At 44.0% G+C, this 15,016-nt stretch overlaps 1 protein-coding gene across 1 annotated transcript; it reads right to left on the reverse strand.

Annotated features, from left to right (window-relative positions):
• Positions 1 to 2,075: 2,075 nt before the first annotated feature.
• Positions 2,076 to 12,875, reverse strand: LNP1 (leukemia NUP98 fusion partner 1). Its single transcript, XM_056326945.1, has 3 exons — positions 12,461 to 12,875; positions 5,895 to 6,140; positions 2,076 to 3,813 (listed from the first exon to the last, which is right to left on the reverse strand). The coding sequence occupies exons 1-3, from the start codon at positions 12,608 to 12,610 to the stop codon at positions 3,610 to 3,612; spliced, it is 600 nt and encodes a 199-aa protein (XP_056182920.1). The 5' UTR covers positions 12,611 to 12,875; the 3' UTR covers positions 2,076 to 3,609.
• Positions 12,876 to 15,016: the final 2,141 nt, after the last annotated feature.

A 15,016-nucleotide genomic window follows, 5' to 3' on the forward strand; every position in this document is an offset into this window, starting at 1 on the left:
ATCTCTGTGAACAATTTTAGTTATCAAGTTTGATTAGATCACTATGTGATTTTATACTATTCATATGTACACTGAATGCATTCACAGCCAGGGCTGTGCTTACCCAAATACCTTTTTTTGTGCTAAAGGACAAAAAGCACATATGAACATTTTCATTTTTTCATATTTAATATTATGTTTCTTTTTTAATGGCTATTATGTTCTTGTTCAGTTATACATCATAGTTGTTTTGGTTTACTTAGGCATTTAATTATTTCCCTTTTTTTCCCAGAAAGGTTTGTTGCAAGCATGCACATAAACATAACTATTGCCTCGTTTTGCCTTTGTGGGGTCTGGCATTTTATATACTAATACATGACATGTTAACAAGTACCCACAATTTAATGCACCTTCAAAACCATGTTGCAAATAAACAACACCTCAGAAGCACACGAGCATAAATATTTTGCTTTGGAAATGCCTACCTAAAAGATGAGGTAACCACACTTGACGGTCTCTTCTCAGCCCTCTCAGAAAACACTGGGGCATCACTGGATCATGGTCTCAAAACGCTTGTAGGTACCCGTGCCCTGAGGTCCCTCAGGAGCACCTTCTGGTCAGCCTGAAGCACTGGGAAGGATCGCAGACACCAGTGTTTTACCAGAGTGTGGGCTCCCACCTGTGAGATGCAGCAAGTTTAACATGTCCTTTATGGGCTTCTGAGTCACAGCAGCTTCTGACAGCTGGCCCGCAGTGGGAGTGCCAGCCTGCTGGTGGTGGTGGTGGTGGTGGTACTGGTGGTGGTGATTCCCCTCTCTTGTAAATCTGTCTCAAGTTTTCAACACTACCTGTTAATGTGCATTTAGGAAAAGATGGGATTTGGTCCCTTCCTCTTTGCTTCCCACTAACTGACCTCCTTCATGTCCAATTTTGACTCTGATGCAATTTGTAGCCATCCCACTCTTGAAAAAAGCAGAAAAAGCAGAGTGCTCGCCTAGGAAGGAGGGTGTGCACAGAAAATGCCCACAGCCGGCCGCACCGCTCCGGGAACTGGGGTGGGAATCATGGCAGTGACTACTTGCTGTGTCAGTCACCACCGAACTGACGATCTGCTGTGGAAATGAAATCCCTCTGGAATCTTTCTGACTGCTTGTGTGCCCCAAATCTACTTTCTGTGGAAACAGGAATATCAGCCATGCCATTGCAATCAGATTCCTCTTCAGATGATTACCTTCCTTCCGCAATCCCCAATAATAATTGCAAATTTCTGTGGAGAGTTACTTCATTCTGTCATGCAGGTTTCAGTCTCTCTAAGGAACTATTGCACCTGACTACGTGGGGCTAAATGGGAAAGGGCCATTGCTCCAATCGGGCATGACATGAAGCAAGAGAAAACCCTTTGGAGTGGACATTTGTTAGCGATTTAAGGAGGACAGTGTTGAGGACATTATTTGAATGCTTCTGTTTCCGGAGCAGGGAGCTGGCAGGCAAGTCCAGCAATGCCACGAATGGCTGCCAGCCCTGCCACTGGAGTGTGGCAGCTCTCGGCTGCACGGGGGCTGCCTGCAGGGAGACCCCTTGGGCTGGTGGCTGCCCACAGGGAGACCCCCTGGGCTGGTGGGGTAAGGCTGGCTGGCACTTTGGTGGGGTTGGTAAACAGCAAGTGAGAGCCAGGCACACGGGGTTTTCTATTTTAGCTCTTTTCAGTGTTTTCATCCCATCAGGTGTGGTGTGCAACCAGCACGTTATCACAAATACAAGCTTTTTGCAAATTCTGCCAGGATACAGCTGGGCCTGCTGAGCTGGAAAACAGGAGGAGAAGGCTCATGCTCTGAGATCCAGGCAAACCTGGTGCAGCCACGGCACTCATGAGGGCAGGCTGCCACGTGAAAGGATGTACGTGAGAGGTTTTATCTGAGGAACTCGGCACAGCTGGCCATGTTCCTTTCCACCCAGGTCTCTTGTAATGCAGTGTTCAAATTCAGGCTATAAAAGGAAAGCTGCCTGCATGGAAGTGTTAGCCGACAGAAGAACTTTGTGAAAATTCAATCTGGTTGGAGCGGGACAGGGACTATGCATAGGAACAACATTTTTCAGTCAGATTTATTAATTTAATGTATAAAGCAAGAAGCAATTTACAAGCACCAGCAAGGGTTCAGTTGCTTTCTTACATATCCCCTAAAGCCCTACTTAAAAAGAAAAACAATCCTTTAATGGAGATAAGTGTTATAAACTTTTAAGGATGCACTAAGCTTTGTAACAGGTTGAACATTCAAAATTAATGCTCTAAAATAAAACAATAAAATCTTCGTTAATTACAGAAAATCACAGGAAGAAAAATCCAGCAGACTTTGACTTTTGCTCATGACTTCATTGGTCTTTACTTGTCTCTAACTGCATTACACAAAGCAGGCTTTCTCTACGCTAGGCTTGGGGAGGTGGTTCCCAAAGAGGGCAGGGTTCTTCTCTGCAGGGAAGACTTACGTGTTGCAGAAGGGGGTGTTGTGGGGGGATGTATGTGCTTATGAGCCTCTGGAAGTGAATTTCCTCTGCAGAGAATGAAATCTTACTTACAGTTGATGAGATTTACACCTGAGTTCAGGAGATGTTCAGCCAGAGGAAACAGAGTTTTCCAAAGTTCTGCTTACCATAGACAGAGCCAGTTCCCATTCCCTTGGTTTAGCCCTAGTTCTAGAAAAAGGAAAAGGGAGAAGCATTGCGATGCCTCACGCTGAATGTGTGGCAACCCCTTGAGGAGGTTATATGGAAGATGAGAGGCAGAACATCTCAGGCTTTACTGGAGAGCTTTTGGTAAAGCTCAAATTTTGATGAGGCAAAACTGGAGGTGTAGCAAAAGAAGCTGGTAGCTATGAGGCAGGCAGGGCAATAAAGTAGTAAGAGGAGAGGGCGGGAGGCCACAAAAGAAGCAAGATGATGAGGTTAAAGTTGGGAGAAAGAACTAGTTGTGTGACTGGGGAAATGGGATGGAGGACATGGGAGAGGGCTGGGGGATGTCAGGGAAACAAGGCTAATATTTTGCAGTGACATGGCAAGGAAAGTGAAATGAGACATCAGGGAGGTGTAGAAGAGAACATGTGGGCTTCTCTTCTATTACTTCTGCAAATTTGGAGTCGGGAGATTGTCAAAGCAAAAGGACACTGGTTTCCAAGACAAATCTAAGCGACTGTCAGGGACAGGAAGCATGTGGCCCTTTATGTGTACCTTTCCTTTCCCAAACCTGCCAACAAGCCTGTTTTCAATCAAAACAGAAACGTAAGGCTTTGCATAACTTTGCACGGCTCTGTAATACATACGTGCTCTCCTCTTAAATGAATGCATCCACTACTGTCCTGCCACAATGCTAAACTTGCCTGAAACCCTCTTACAGTGGTTAATTGCTAACTGGGATCTTGCAACAGATACACTCCTCCTATGACAAGGGTCATGTTCCTAATAGCAAAAGTAAAGACAGGAAGGTAATAACATGGTGTCAACGATGCAGTTGAATTTTACTTTTATTTTACAGATTAGGGTTTATTCTAGCTAACAGGCCTCTTCTAGTCAGAACAAAACAAGAATGATCCCTCTGCTTTTCAGGGGGAGTGTTAAAACTCATTATCTCAATGCATTCTAGCTGCCTGTGCATAAATATCCTTTCTCAATGCTTGTTTGTGATGGAAACTGTTCGTTGTGTTTTGCTGGTACAGATTCTGAACCTTCATCTTCTTCCTGCTCTCTCCTTGGCTCTGATTTCTCTCCCATTCTCTTACGAGACTTGTTTTTTCCCAAATGCAATCTTTCCCTTTCTCTTCTCTCCTTCACACCTTCAGGTTGCTAAAAAGCAGGGAAAAAAATTGCAGGAGATTAAAAATTATTCCCAGGTGAACAAAAAAAAATCATTAATTTATTTCACTAGCAATGAACAATTAAATATTACAGTCACCTACCTCAGCAAGATGAGATTTAATATGATGGGCTCATATTCAAGGCCCCAGCCAGTCACCCTAAAACTCAGCAAGAGTCAGCATGCATTTGATCCCACTCTGTGTATGGCAGGAGGGTCACCCGCCCAGAGGACTTGAGGGGGAGAACAGATGGAAGAGGAAAAGGGAGGGGGTCTGAGGTCTCAGCCCAGAGTCCATCTTTCTGGGCTTTCACATGATCCCTCTTTGTGCACCTGAAGGATGTTCAGTGCTAGCTGCAAAGAGCTCACTGAAAACAAGTGCTAAAGGTCATGAAGTGTCCTTAAAGCCACGTTTATAAGAGAAAAGTAGTATGTAGGGAAGGAGAGGAAATGGGATTACCTTTCCTCCACTTTTAACCTGTGTGTTCACGGTGGTTTGAATTGCATCCACAGAGCTCTGCAAAAAACCTGCTCCATTTGGAGATACAAGCTTAAGCCCACTCCCAAATTCCCTTTCAGATCTCTAACACCTATCACTCAGTTCTCTGAGATTCTCAAATCCTTCACATCTCCCAGACTTCAGTGGTGACAACAGGAATGACAACAATTTGGTCTACTTGAAAGGTAGATTAAAATACAGCCCAGCACACCTCACACACATGGATTACAGAAGGGTACTAGGATCCACATTTTTAACTGGAACTGAAGCCGTATTTAGTGCATTATGCTCACTATACCTATCCTGCAATTATCACATGCTCACAGACTTTCTAGCCATAGGCATTTTGGAGAAATGATAAATGATACACCAGACAACCACTGGTGAGGGTTGGCACATAAGGCAGTGTGAATTTCCAAATTCTGAGTAGTTCCTAAAGGGGAAAAAGAAAATTAGAGAATGCACTTAAAACCTTAACAAAGGCATAACGGACTTGTCATCACTGTAATTCTGCATATTCTTAGAGGACTGCTCATGCAAGGACTATAATTGTGGGACTGATCATGTAATGGTGCTGCTTATTTAAAAGAGATTTTTTTTCCTTTCTTGTTGCTGCACAGAAGTTCTGCAAAGACAGCTGAAAATTACTTCTCCATACAAACTGTCAGTGTCAACAAACTAAAGAACAAAAGATACTTCCTTCTGTTGTTATTTGGTACCAATGTCAAGCATTATTCAAGCACAGCTTTTTCAATAGGGTGACTGAATTTGATAGTGTTCTGATACTTAAAGGCGAGTTAGGGTTTATTACTCTTCCTTCTGTTGTATGTTACACCAGCTATTATGTATCATAATAACAAAAATGTGCTAAAGTGTGTCACAGACAAAAGTCTGTTACTGGCTACTTCATCAACACAAACCATACAGAAAATGCTCATGCCTCAGGAAAGAATGATGGGGAGAAGAGAAGGATGAAATGGGGGAGAATCCCCTGCTGGCTGCAAGCCCTTACAGTGAAAGTATATTCAGCCACCTACAGCAATGGCTGCTGCCACAGCTGCGTGGTGACACTGAAGAAAGCAGATGGATGGAGTCCCAAGGCTAAAAGAGAAGCCTCTCAAACACCACTGTGTCTGGCAGTCTTACAGGTAACACCATATACGATTAAATATAGATAACCATACGTGGTTAAACCAGGTCAGCAGCAGTGAGAAAGCAAGCTGGGTCTTATGGAAAAAGCAAAGCAAACCTGGGTTTATATTGTTATTTTTTGTTGGCACAGCTGTAGAAACCTCTGAAAACATTGTCACAGCCAGCACAGTGCCTCATTTTGAAGATACACACCTTTTAATAAGTCTAGATGGTAACACTACATCAAGAATTCCCATGCTAATGCTACCGTGTTAACCGTGTTACTGTAAAGACCACATAATGTGAGACACTCTAATTCAAGCTTATTCCTTCTCCTCCCCCAGCAAAGCCACAGCAATTACACCAGGGATAAAGCTGGCCTGCTCATCAGTTGGTTGGGTTTTCTTCTTCTCACATGATCTTAAGTTTGTCATTACCTACCAAAGAAACTGAGCGTTTGCTTTTGAGATGCAATTGCTTTTCAAAGGACTCTGCAAATTCCTGGATGGAGTTTGATCTTGACTCTGGGCACGAGCTGTCTGCCGAAGGTGTTCTGCTTGCCTTCCTGTGGCAGTGGCATTTGACATCCTGGTCTTCTTGAAACTCCTTGGAGCCCCTGAGATGGCCTGAAGAGCAGCCTTTGGTAGAAGCATGAAGTCGTGTTGTATGGAGGGAGGAAAGCCTCGCCTGAAAAACAAGAGGTCTTTTTTGAGTACTGAATATTAAAGCAGAGCACACAGGGGAGATTTTTTCTGCCACAGAGCGCTCTCTGAACAATGGTGCAGAATGAAGGACCTTGCCCAGACTCCTGTATCTTCCCTTTCATGTGCAAGAGAATCACACTGCCAAGAGCATGCTTTCCAGAGGCAGCAGAATTTGCTTTTATTCCTGTTTTTGAGCATCTAAGTTTTGGCACCCAAATGAGTAGTTCAAAGTGTGCTGGGTCCTCTTAGAGCCTCCTGGCACTAAAAGGAACCAGAACCCTTCATAACCTCAAAAAATCATGCCTCGCATCAGGCGGCAGGTTCTAGACAGGACTCTCAAAATGCAACGACACAGCCTTCTATGGCCAGATAAGCCAGATACAGGGATTGACCCACAGGTGCTCCAGGTCTTATCAGATGTTTGAGATCATTTCAGTGTTTCAGCAACAATTTCTAGCCCATCAGTGTCAAATTTTCAGCATGGCCTACATGCAGGCAAGATGCCTTATTGTTCAGGTCTGAATTTTCTGATGGTTTTATTTGTCCTGAACCAATGAGGGAAGCACTTTCAGGGCACTAAGGGATACATTCCTACCAGAGAAATGGTAGGTAACAGGCTTCCTACAATTCCATTTGTAGGGCTGAGGCGGGGAGGGAGTAGGTAGGTGTTTAGTTCCTGTGTGGTTCAATTTTCCCAGGCCTGACATGCAGATAAAGGCTATTGATCTGCATCAGCTGTGTTTAATTGAATGCCTGTAAAGGAGATTAAACTGATAAAGGATGGCTGTGTCCTGTGGAGTCATGTGCTGGTGGGTTTAGGAATAGGCAGACCTGCAGAGGAGATGGGTGAGAAGGCACTATGTAAAGCCAGGCATGCCCAAGCCCTACCAGCTGTTGATGCTTTTCCAGGGTGAGCAGCTGAACACTGGTGAGATGCTGGCAGTGTGAGAGGGAGATGGGAGGTGCCGAGAATGAGACTTTCGCAGGTATCCAGTTAGGGCACTGCAGGCACCCAGCTGCTACACACCTGTTTGGACCTGTATATGTTTTGTGTAAGCCTGGTGCTAAGCCTTCAGCTACTGAGTAACTCTGAGGAGCTCTGCTGGCTTCAGGGGAGCTGTGATTGTAACAACTGAAGGTCTATCCCACAGATCCTGAAATGCTTTCTAAGAAAATTCAGGAGACAGCCTTACACTGAGAGTAGGGTTTATTGGGGGGTGGGGGGTGCAGTGGTGGTGTGTTTTTTGGTTGTTTTTTTTTTTTTTTTTTTTTAACAAACAGCAGTGGAAAGCTAAACCGACTTGGTGTAGTGGCCACATGAATCTACAAATCTTGGACTGGAAGAGACTTGAAATACCTCCTTTATATGTTTCCATTTACTCTTGCTCAGATGCTATTCTAAATGTATCAGCACAACAGGGACCTGTGCAGCCTTTCTCTGAATAGTGAGGCTGTGCATCCATGTGGTTATGGCTACGTCACATTAGGCAGGCTTGATGAGAGGTGCTAAAAATAACAAATCTTACACCTGACAGAAGCACCTAATACTAAAGAATTTTCAGATCATAGTGCAGTTTGGTTTCTTTTCCAGATATAAGCTTATTTTAGTAACTAGTATTATGGACTGCCTCTGAGAGTAGTGGTAATGATTTCTGCCATACTATTTTTACTTTGGTTTGAAACCAATCAATACAGCTGTAATTTCTGTAAGGTCATATTGTATTGTTACTTTGAAAAGCATCAAAGCAATCAGATTGTGCTTGAGGGACAGGAGTAAGCATGCTATGCCAAGCTCAACAAGCTAAATGCCTTCTGTGTCATTTTAATGGCATCAACATACGTTGTTTCCTAGAAATAAAAATTGCCTCACACTGAAAATCACTGGTATTCATTCTTAGAGGGTTTGGGCAAAAAAACAGGAGGACAGCTGAAATGAGGGATGGTATTCTAACAATCCTGTTTTGCAATATTTGTAAATGTTTTCTTTTACTGAAACATTGCTTTTTAATTTCCTTTCACAGATAGATTTATAGTTAAGCCCTCAACAAAAAGACTGCAGTTCACATACTGACATGGCAGCAATGGTTCAGAAAAGGGACAGGCCTTCCCCTGAAGTGCATGTCTGCCTCAGTGGACTAAGGGTAAAGCTACGCATACATACCTATGCAACCACATTACTGTGGTCATGCCTCTTTTCACAGTGCCTCGGTGCAATACCATAGCTAGGACAGCATGCTCGTGTGTGTCAGCATGTTGCTGTCTTAAGGACACAACCCTGCAGAGGACAAGAGCCTCAGCACAACTGCTCAAGCTTGAACATAGCATGGCTTATAACTACGAGAGTAAATTGGTGGTCTTTTATTTAAGATTGACTCTGTGGAGAACTGAGTCATAAAACAAAGCTCAGCGATGAAGCAGATCTAGCACTGACTTTAGATAAAATCCATGTAGCTTTCTTTCTATATCTTAGATTTAATACATGCATTTAGTATACACATTTGGTGCCAAACTGATTCCTTGGTAACATTGTAGATAAGAATGGCTGAAGGCTGCTTTAATCTATGCTTTCCCTCCTGAAGTCTCAGCAGCTGCTGGCAACAGAGATTATCTCTATACCCGCACCCTGGTGTCTGCCTGCCACTGCTGTCATCCCTTGCCAAAGGTCTCTGAGCACAGCTCCAGTATCTGTGCCCGTCCTTGCCCCAGCAGCTGCCTTGTGCCTACTTCTGGTGCCTCTTTAGCAAAGTGTCCTTGGTCTCCAGCTCCTAGGATCTGACCTTGGGTAGTTTTCAAACTGGAAAAGTGGGGAGGAGGCGAAAAAAGGGAAAAAGCATGGGAGGAAGAATGATAAATGCTCCCCCATATCAAAATGAGGAATTCTTGCCAGAACTGGAAAAGCCAGAAGCACCAAGCATGTACTCAGGGGTTGATTCTCACTCCCTTGAGTACTACTCCCTTTTTTCTGCTTGAGCATTTGTGTAAAGGATGGTCATGCTCAGTGTATCTATTTACAAAGCAGCTAATCTTTTGCTAATTGCCCATCTAAACCACACAAAAAGTACACAAACAAAGATACTTCATGAAATTGATTTGTATGTAATTTGCCTATTCTCCTTCTCACTTTCTGTTGGAGACAAATAATTGCTTCCATCTTTTGGGGTTGCACAGCTGTCACTAAGAAAACTAATCTTCAGTGCATCAGCCCCAGTGTTAGTTGTTTCCTGAAGTTTATACCATGACCCCACTGCTTTAGGGATGTTTTGGAACATTTGACATTCAGATGCTGTCCCACAGCTTCCTTTCCTTCCGAGAAACTTAAAGCCAAGTATATATTCCTTGAAAATGTTTTGGCCTAGGCTTCAACTGATCTGTAGTAACAACATTGTTGTAGATGTTCAGTCTGACTTTAGTCTAAATTAATGTTAGCAACTTCAACATCAGTCAGTTGTTCTGCTCCCACTCTCAGCTGTTTCTTAACATATTTCCTCCTGTGAGCAGCAATGTCTACTCGATACATTTCTAGAGTTGTAAAGCTCTTACCAGTTCTCCTTTGCCCCCTACCTTTTCCCCACAACAAAATGTCTGGGAGGTAAGAAACTATCCTGAACCAAAATGATGAAGAATAACTAGAATGTGTCAAGGGAAACTGTAGCTGGAGGCTGCAAAAAGGGTATCACAGCTAATGTGTCTAAAGTTTGCCAGGGGAGCAAGCTAAATAAAGGAGGTGGAAACAGATGACATAGTTCTCTCCGGGCAGTTTTCACATTCAGTGTTGGCCCACAGCAACATATACAGCTCTGAGACTTTTCAAGGGAGTGGAGTTGCCCAGTGACCCCATGAAGGATGAATAAAATTTTGTGTTCCCCTCTGTAAAATGGGAATGACAATAGCAAAAGCATTTTTGTGAAACTCATTTTGTTAATCTCTGTGAGGCATGCTAAGATATTGGGAAAAAAATAATGAAAATTGCTGCAAGTCTGGGAGTTATTCTACAAAGCTTTATCCATATTTTATGGGGCTCTACCGTGAGAGGATGCCACAGGAGCTCACCATTGTGTTTGAGGTGAGAGCAGTGGCTTGAATGTCTTTTTACAGCACTGGAAAAACTACAAAGACCAGCATACTGATTTGGAGCTGAAAGAAATTTCCAGTGTGATGCAGAACCACCTTTTGTGTCATACTGCTAGTATTTTGCTATGTAATACCAAAATGCCCCTGGTGCAGATACAGCTCACGTGGGGAGGATTGTACTACTGCTAATGCACCGCATACCAGCCCTGGGTACAGACAAAGTGTGCTGGCAGTGCTGGTTTGGCAGCACCATTGCATCTACACAAGGAACTTTTGCAAACCACTGTGTCAGTTAGGACATGCTGACTTGATTTTCACCTGGACAGCGAAGTTACCTCCATGTACGATGCTGAGACAGAGGAAAGGGTACACCGCAGTCTGCTGTGGAGGCACTAACTTGCAGAAAAGACGCAGTCTAATCTCAGTTATTATTCCTTCTGATTAATAGCACTGTTCTGATAAAATGAAGACTATTTAACTAACCTTATAAGTGTTTTGAATCTTAGAGTAGTTATAATTCATAATAATGAATCTTACAGTCATTATAATGTGTAATAACTGGGTAAAGAACACACATCCAGGTGCAATACCATGTTGTTGCTGTCAACAAGGAGATGCTCTTTCTGAAGGTATTTCTAGGGAATTATTAGTGACCATTTGTTTAACTTCTAGACTTGGTTTAAGACAACATGTTTCAGTGCTCTTTACTACCAACTAATTAGAGATTTCCAGATAGAAAGGTTTCATCTCAAAATTTATCCCCAAATCACAAAATCCCCACAAAAATCTTCCCTTTTCTCATTCTTCCAGTCAATTTCTGGCACTGAGAAATAAAGAAATTAAAATTTATATCTCTTGTATAATAGTACTGGAGCAATATAAATGGGTGTGGAGCATTAATGTAAAGGCCAGACATAATTAAGTGTACAGGGTAACTTTAACGTGTTGAACAGTAGTGTCAGAAGTCACATTCTTCCCTTTCTGTCAGCTAATTTAATCCACATTCTAGGTATGGATTCAGGGATGCAACTCCAGCAAAGTATTTGAATAGCTCCTAGCTAAGTATTTAAATACATTTTGAACAAATCTAATATAAGAACATACTTCAAATGAAAGGTATGTGTATGCACACAGATACACACAAAGATGTGTTCAGTAGCTTGCTGGATGGAAAGTGATTTAACGTACATCCTTACACTTCAGTCTATACTGGGACCTAAAGAACAGTAGCTCCAGTGGAGGAGAATTTGCAAGATGAAAACATAGCATGGCAGAAAAAAAAAGTTTGAAAAAGATTAACTATTTCTCCCCAGTATAATAGTATTTGCTTTGTTGCATCCATAATGATGTAAGGGTACAAGTGAAAAATTATCTGTAAGGAAACAGGATCTTTGGTAAGCCAACTGATGCAGTTGGCAAAAACGAGACAGGTTTGGACCACCTAAACATTTTTCTAAAGCTGAAATAAAAGCAACAGTCTTCAAGTGAACAGCTGTTCTCAGTTTAACTTCCTTTTGATAATTGGTCACACAGTTGTGAGTTTTCTTAAAAACCTGCTTCTATGTGTGAACCCTGCCCCTTTCCCAACTATTTTTTTTAAGAATGAAGAATGCACTTCTACCTTAAAATCTTACTTTACGGTATAATAAGCTTTGTTCTATGTTGCATCCTTATTTTAAGTCAGGTGTTTTAAAAAAGGAGGGTCCACATCCTCTAGCTTAAATTAGAAGTTACAGCTGCAAACAGCTGGATACCTGAGAGTAAAGCATACAACCTCCTGGAGACAGCCTAATTGCAGAATTAGGTCCAAACCCTGTGAATACATACCGGGGGGTATATCGTTTGACAGATGAGGACAGACTCATTAAGGACAATGTTTATGTATGCCAGCTGCCAAAATGTTTTGATCTCTGTCAGGTCATGCTGAGCAGACAGAACACCACTGTAATACACAGTTATGCAGTTATTACACCCTTCTCCTTACATTTCTGGTCCTACAGTGGCTCACCTTGGAGTTTGATGGGTTTCTTGTATTCCAAAAGCACCGGAGGCCTGGCCCTGGCAGGTTGCTAAGTTCAAAAAGCAACTCACTGCTGCCAGTAGGAACTGAGCTTACTTGGCAAGGTGCACTATACTCATCCTCGTACATCTCTAGGGCCATGCCCCTGGGGAGGGCACTTGTGTTTATGCATAAACCGCACACACAGAGAGAAAACTGCGCACAGGTCTTACCGGAAGGGAAGCTCTCCTTTCGCTAAAGGGTCGTGCCTGACGTTTCTTGTGGCCTCTACCCTCTTTTTCATTCTCATCGATCAAGCTGTGGCCCCAGAAGCTGCTCATCCATTTTGCAAAGGAAATATCATCATCCTCTTCATATTCCATGTACGGATGTTCCAAACTTGGGGGGGGTCTCCCAACCAGATGAGGAAAAGCAAGGTCAAATGCCGCCACCACCACCACGCCAATAGCCTCACGCGGTTCTGCCAATGAAAGGAAGCAGAGATGCAGTTTCAACCACTTTTTCTGCACTCCATCCCCCAAAACACGTCCCACTGCAGCCCTGAGCACTGTCTAAACATAAAGTCAATTCTTCCTCATCTCTTTTCAGCAAGGTTTCTTTTAACTTTTCCGTTACAGTGATGTCCAATATGACACTGCTGCAGGGGGCTGGTGGGAAGGGAAATGTGTTGGCTGCTCCCCATGTGTTGCTGTTGACTGCACCAGCTGTCAATACCAATGGAGAATTGCCCACATTTACATGCCCGGGAGGTGCGTGCTCAAACCTAAAGTAGGCTTGTGATTTAGGGAAGCGGAATTGACTTATTGATGGTGGTCAGACTCTGGAACAGCCACTTGCAGAAGCTTAACTGGCTCTGTGGGAGGTAGGACAAATGGCCCACTCTTCCCATGCTGCCCTCCCTCCTGACTTCTGTCGTCTCTGCTCTTCCTTCGGTATTCAGGAAACATGGTCTGTCTGGGTAGAGGAAATCCCCCTCATTTTCAGGTTATGACAGCCAGCATGAACTTGCATCAGCTGCTTCTCACCAGTCATTTCATCTGCCACAGCAGATTTATGGGAGGGCCTGCATCACTTGAAGGCACGCAGAGCAAAAATGCGTCTGACTCCTCCTCACCAGCCCTGGGCGTAAGCCATATAAGCTCTGTCTATAGCACAAAACAGAACAGGGCTGGGCACTGCTTTCTGGCCAGTGGCTAGATGGGTCACATCTACCTTATATGGTGCTTGTGCTGTGGGTCTCCTCAAGTCTGTACATACTGTGCTGTGGTTGTAATACCTTAGTATTGTTGTAAATTTTGTGTCTTTTTTTATTTCAAAATATCTGATATAACATGAAAACTCTGTTGTGACACATGAAACTGTTGTTTGTATGGTATGAAACTGGAAGATGTGTCACACGCTTTGGGATGGCAAAAGGATGAGGAGGAAGGAGGGCTTTGAGGATGTAGAGCCTGTTCGTTAGTGTTGGAAGACTTCACAGGAGGAAGAAACCGAAATCTTATCTTAACAATAATATAAATATTTATAATGATCATAATTTATTTATATATCTTATTGGAAGCAGCCCTTAATGCGTGCTAGGTAGCTAGGTGTTCTGGTGCCTAGGCATTGCTGCGGAGATTCTAGCTGGCCTTGGCCAGAAGTACGCTAAAAAGCCGGCCAGCAGTTTAGCATTATGGAGAATCAGTGCTCCAGCATTAAACCTTGCTCCTTGTCCCTAGCCTATTTAGCAACAGAGATGTACTAACAAAACTCCAGTTTCATTCACAGGTGTGAGGTCTAAGTACAACACTCTGACGTAGGACTTTTCATTCTGAATAATAGGGGTGAAGGGGCCAACTGGTCATGGACGCCTGTGTGCCTGTTTCACCTCGTCCAGGGCAGACAAGACATGGTTAGCACAAGGACCTGGAGTACCTGGGTGTGCCGATGGCATGGCCTAGCTGTTGCCTGTCAGAGCTTGGAGATGCAGCCAGACTGCAGCAGGCTGCTTTCTTGGCAGAGGCACGGACGGACATGAGTGAGAGGAATACCTGCAAAACTGTACAGTAAAAAGACACCTGGAGCAACAAAAAGGATGTGTAGGCTGATTCTCCAGGTGGACAAGAACACTCCTGGCCATATTCTGACAGCCTAAATTTGACTTATGTCCTTGAGGCTACCTATCTGTATAGGCAAGGCACATCTGAAGGCCTACGCTAGCTCCTAGGAAGCAGCACACGGGTGGAATTTGGGCTGTCCCAGTAGGAAGCTACTGGCCTCTTGATAATGTATTTTCTATTGTGTGGTTCATAGAATCACAGAATCAGAGAATGGTTTGGGTTGGAAGGGACCTTAATGATCATCTAGTCCCAAGCCACCTGCCAGGGACAAGGACCCCTTCCCCCAGCCCCGGCTGCTCCCAGCCCTGTCCAGCCTGGCCTTGAGCCCTGCCAGGGATGGGGCACCCACAGCTGCTCTGGGCAGCCTGGGCCAGCGCCTCATCACCCTCACAGTGGAGAATTTCTTCCTCATACCTAATCTAAAGCTACCCTCTTTCCGTCTAAAGCTGCTCCCCTTGGTCCTGTCGCTACATCTCTTAAAGGCTGTCCCCATTTTTCTTATAAGCGCTCCTTGAGCACCGAAAGGAGATTTTCTTGTTTCTCGCCTTGTGCGCCGGCCCGAGGGCCTCGGCCCGCCCCGGGCGCTGGCAATAGCGCGGTAGCCCCGTGTGAAGCCGCTCGCTGCGGGCACCGGGGGCGGCGGCTCCCGGGGCATTCGCGCTGCGC

Source organism: Falco biarmicus, chromosome 2 (assembly GCF_023638135.1).
Source record: "Falco biarmicus isolate bFalBia1 chromosome 2, bFalBia1.pri, whole genome shotgun sequence".
Classification (NCBI taxonomy): domain Eukaryota; kingdom Metazoa; phylum Chordata; class Aves; order Falconiformes; family Falconidae; genus Falco; species Falco biarmicus.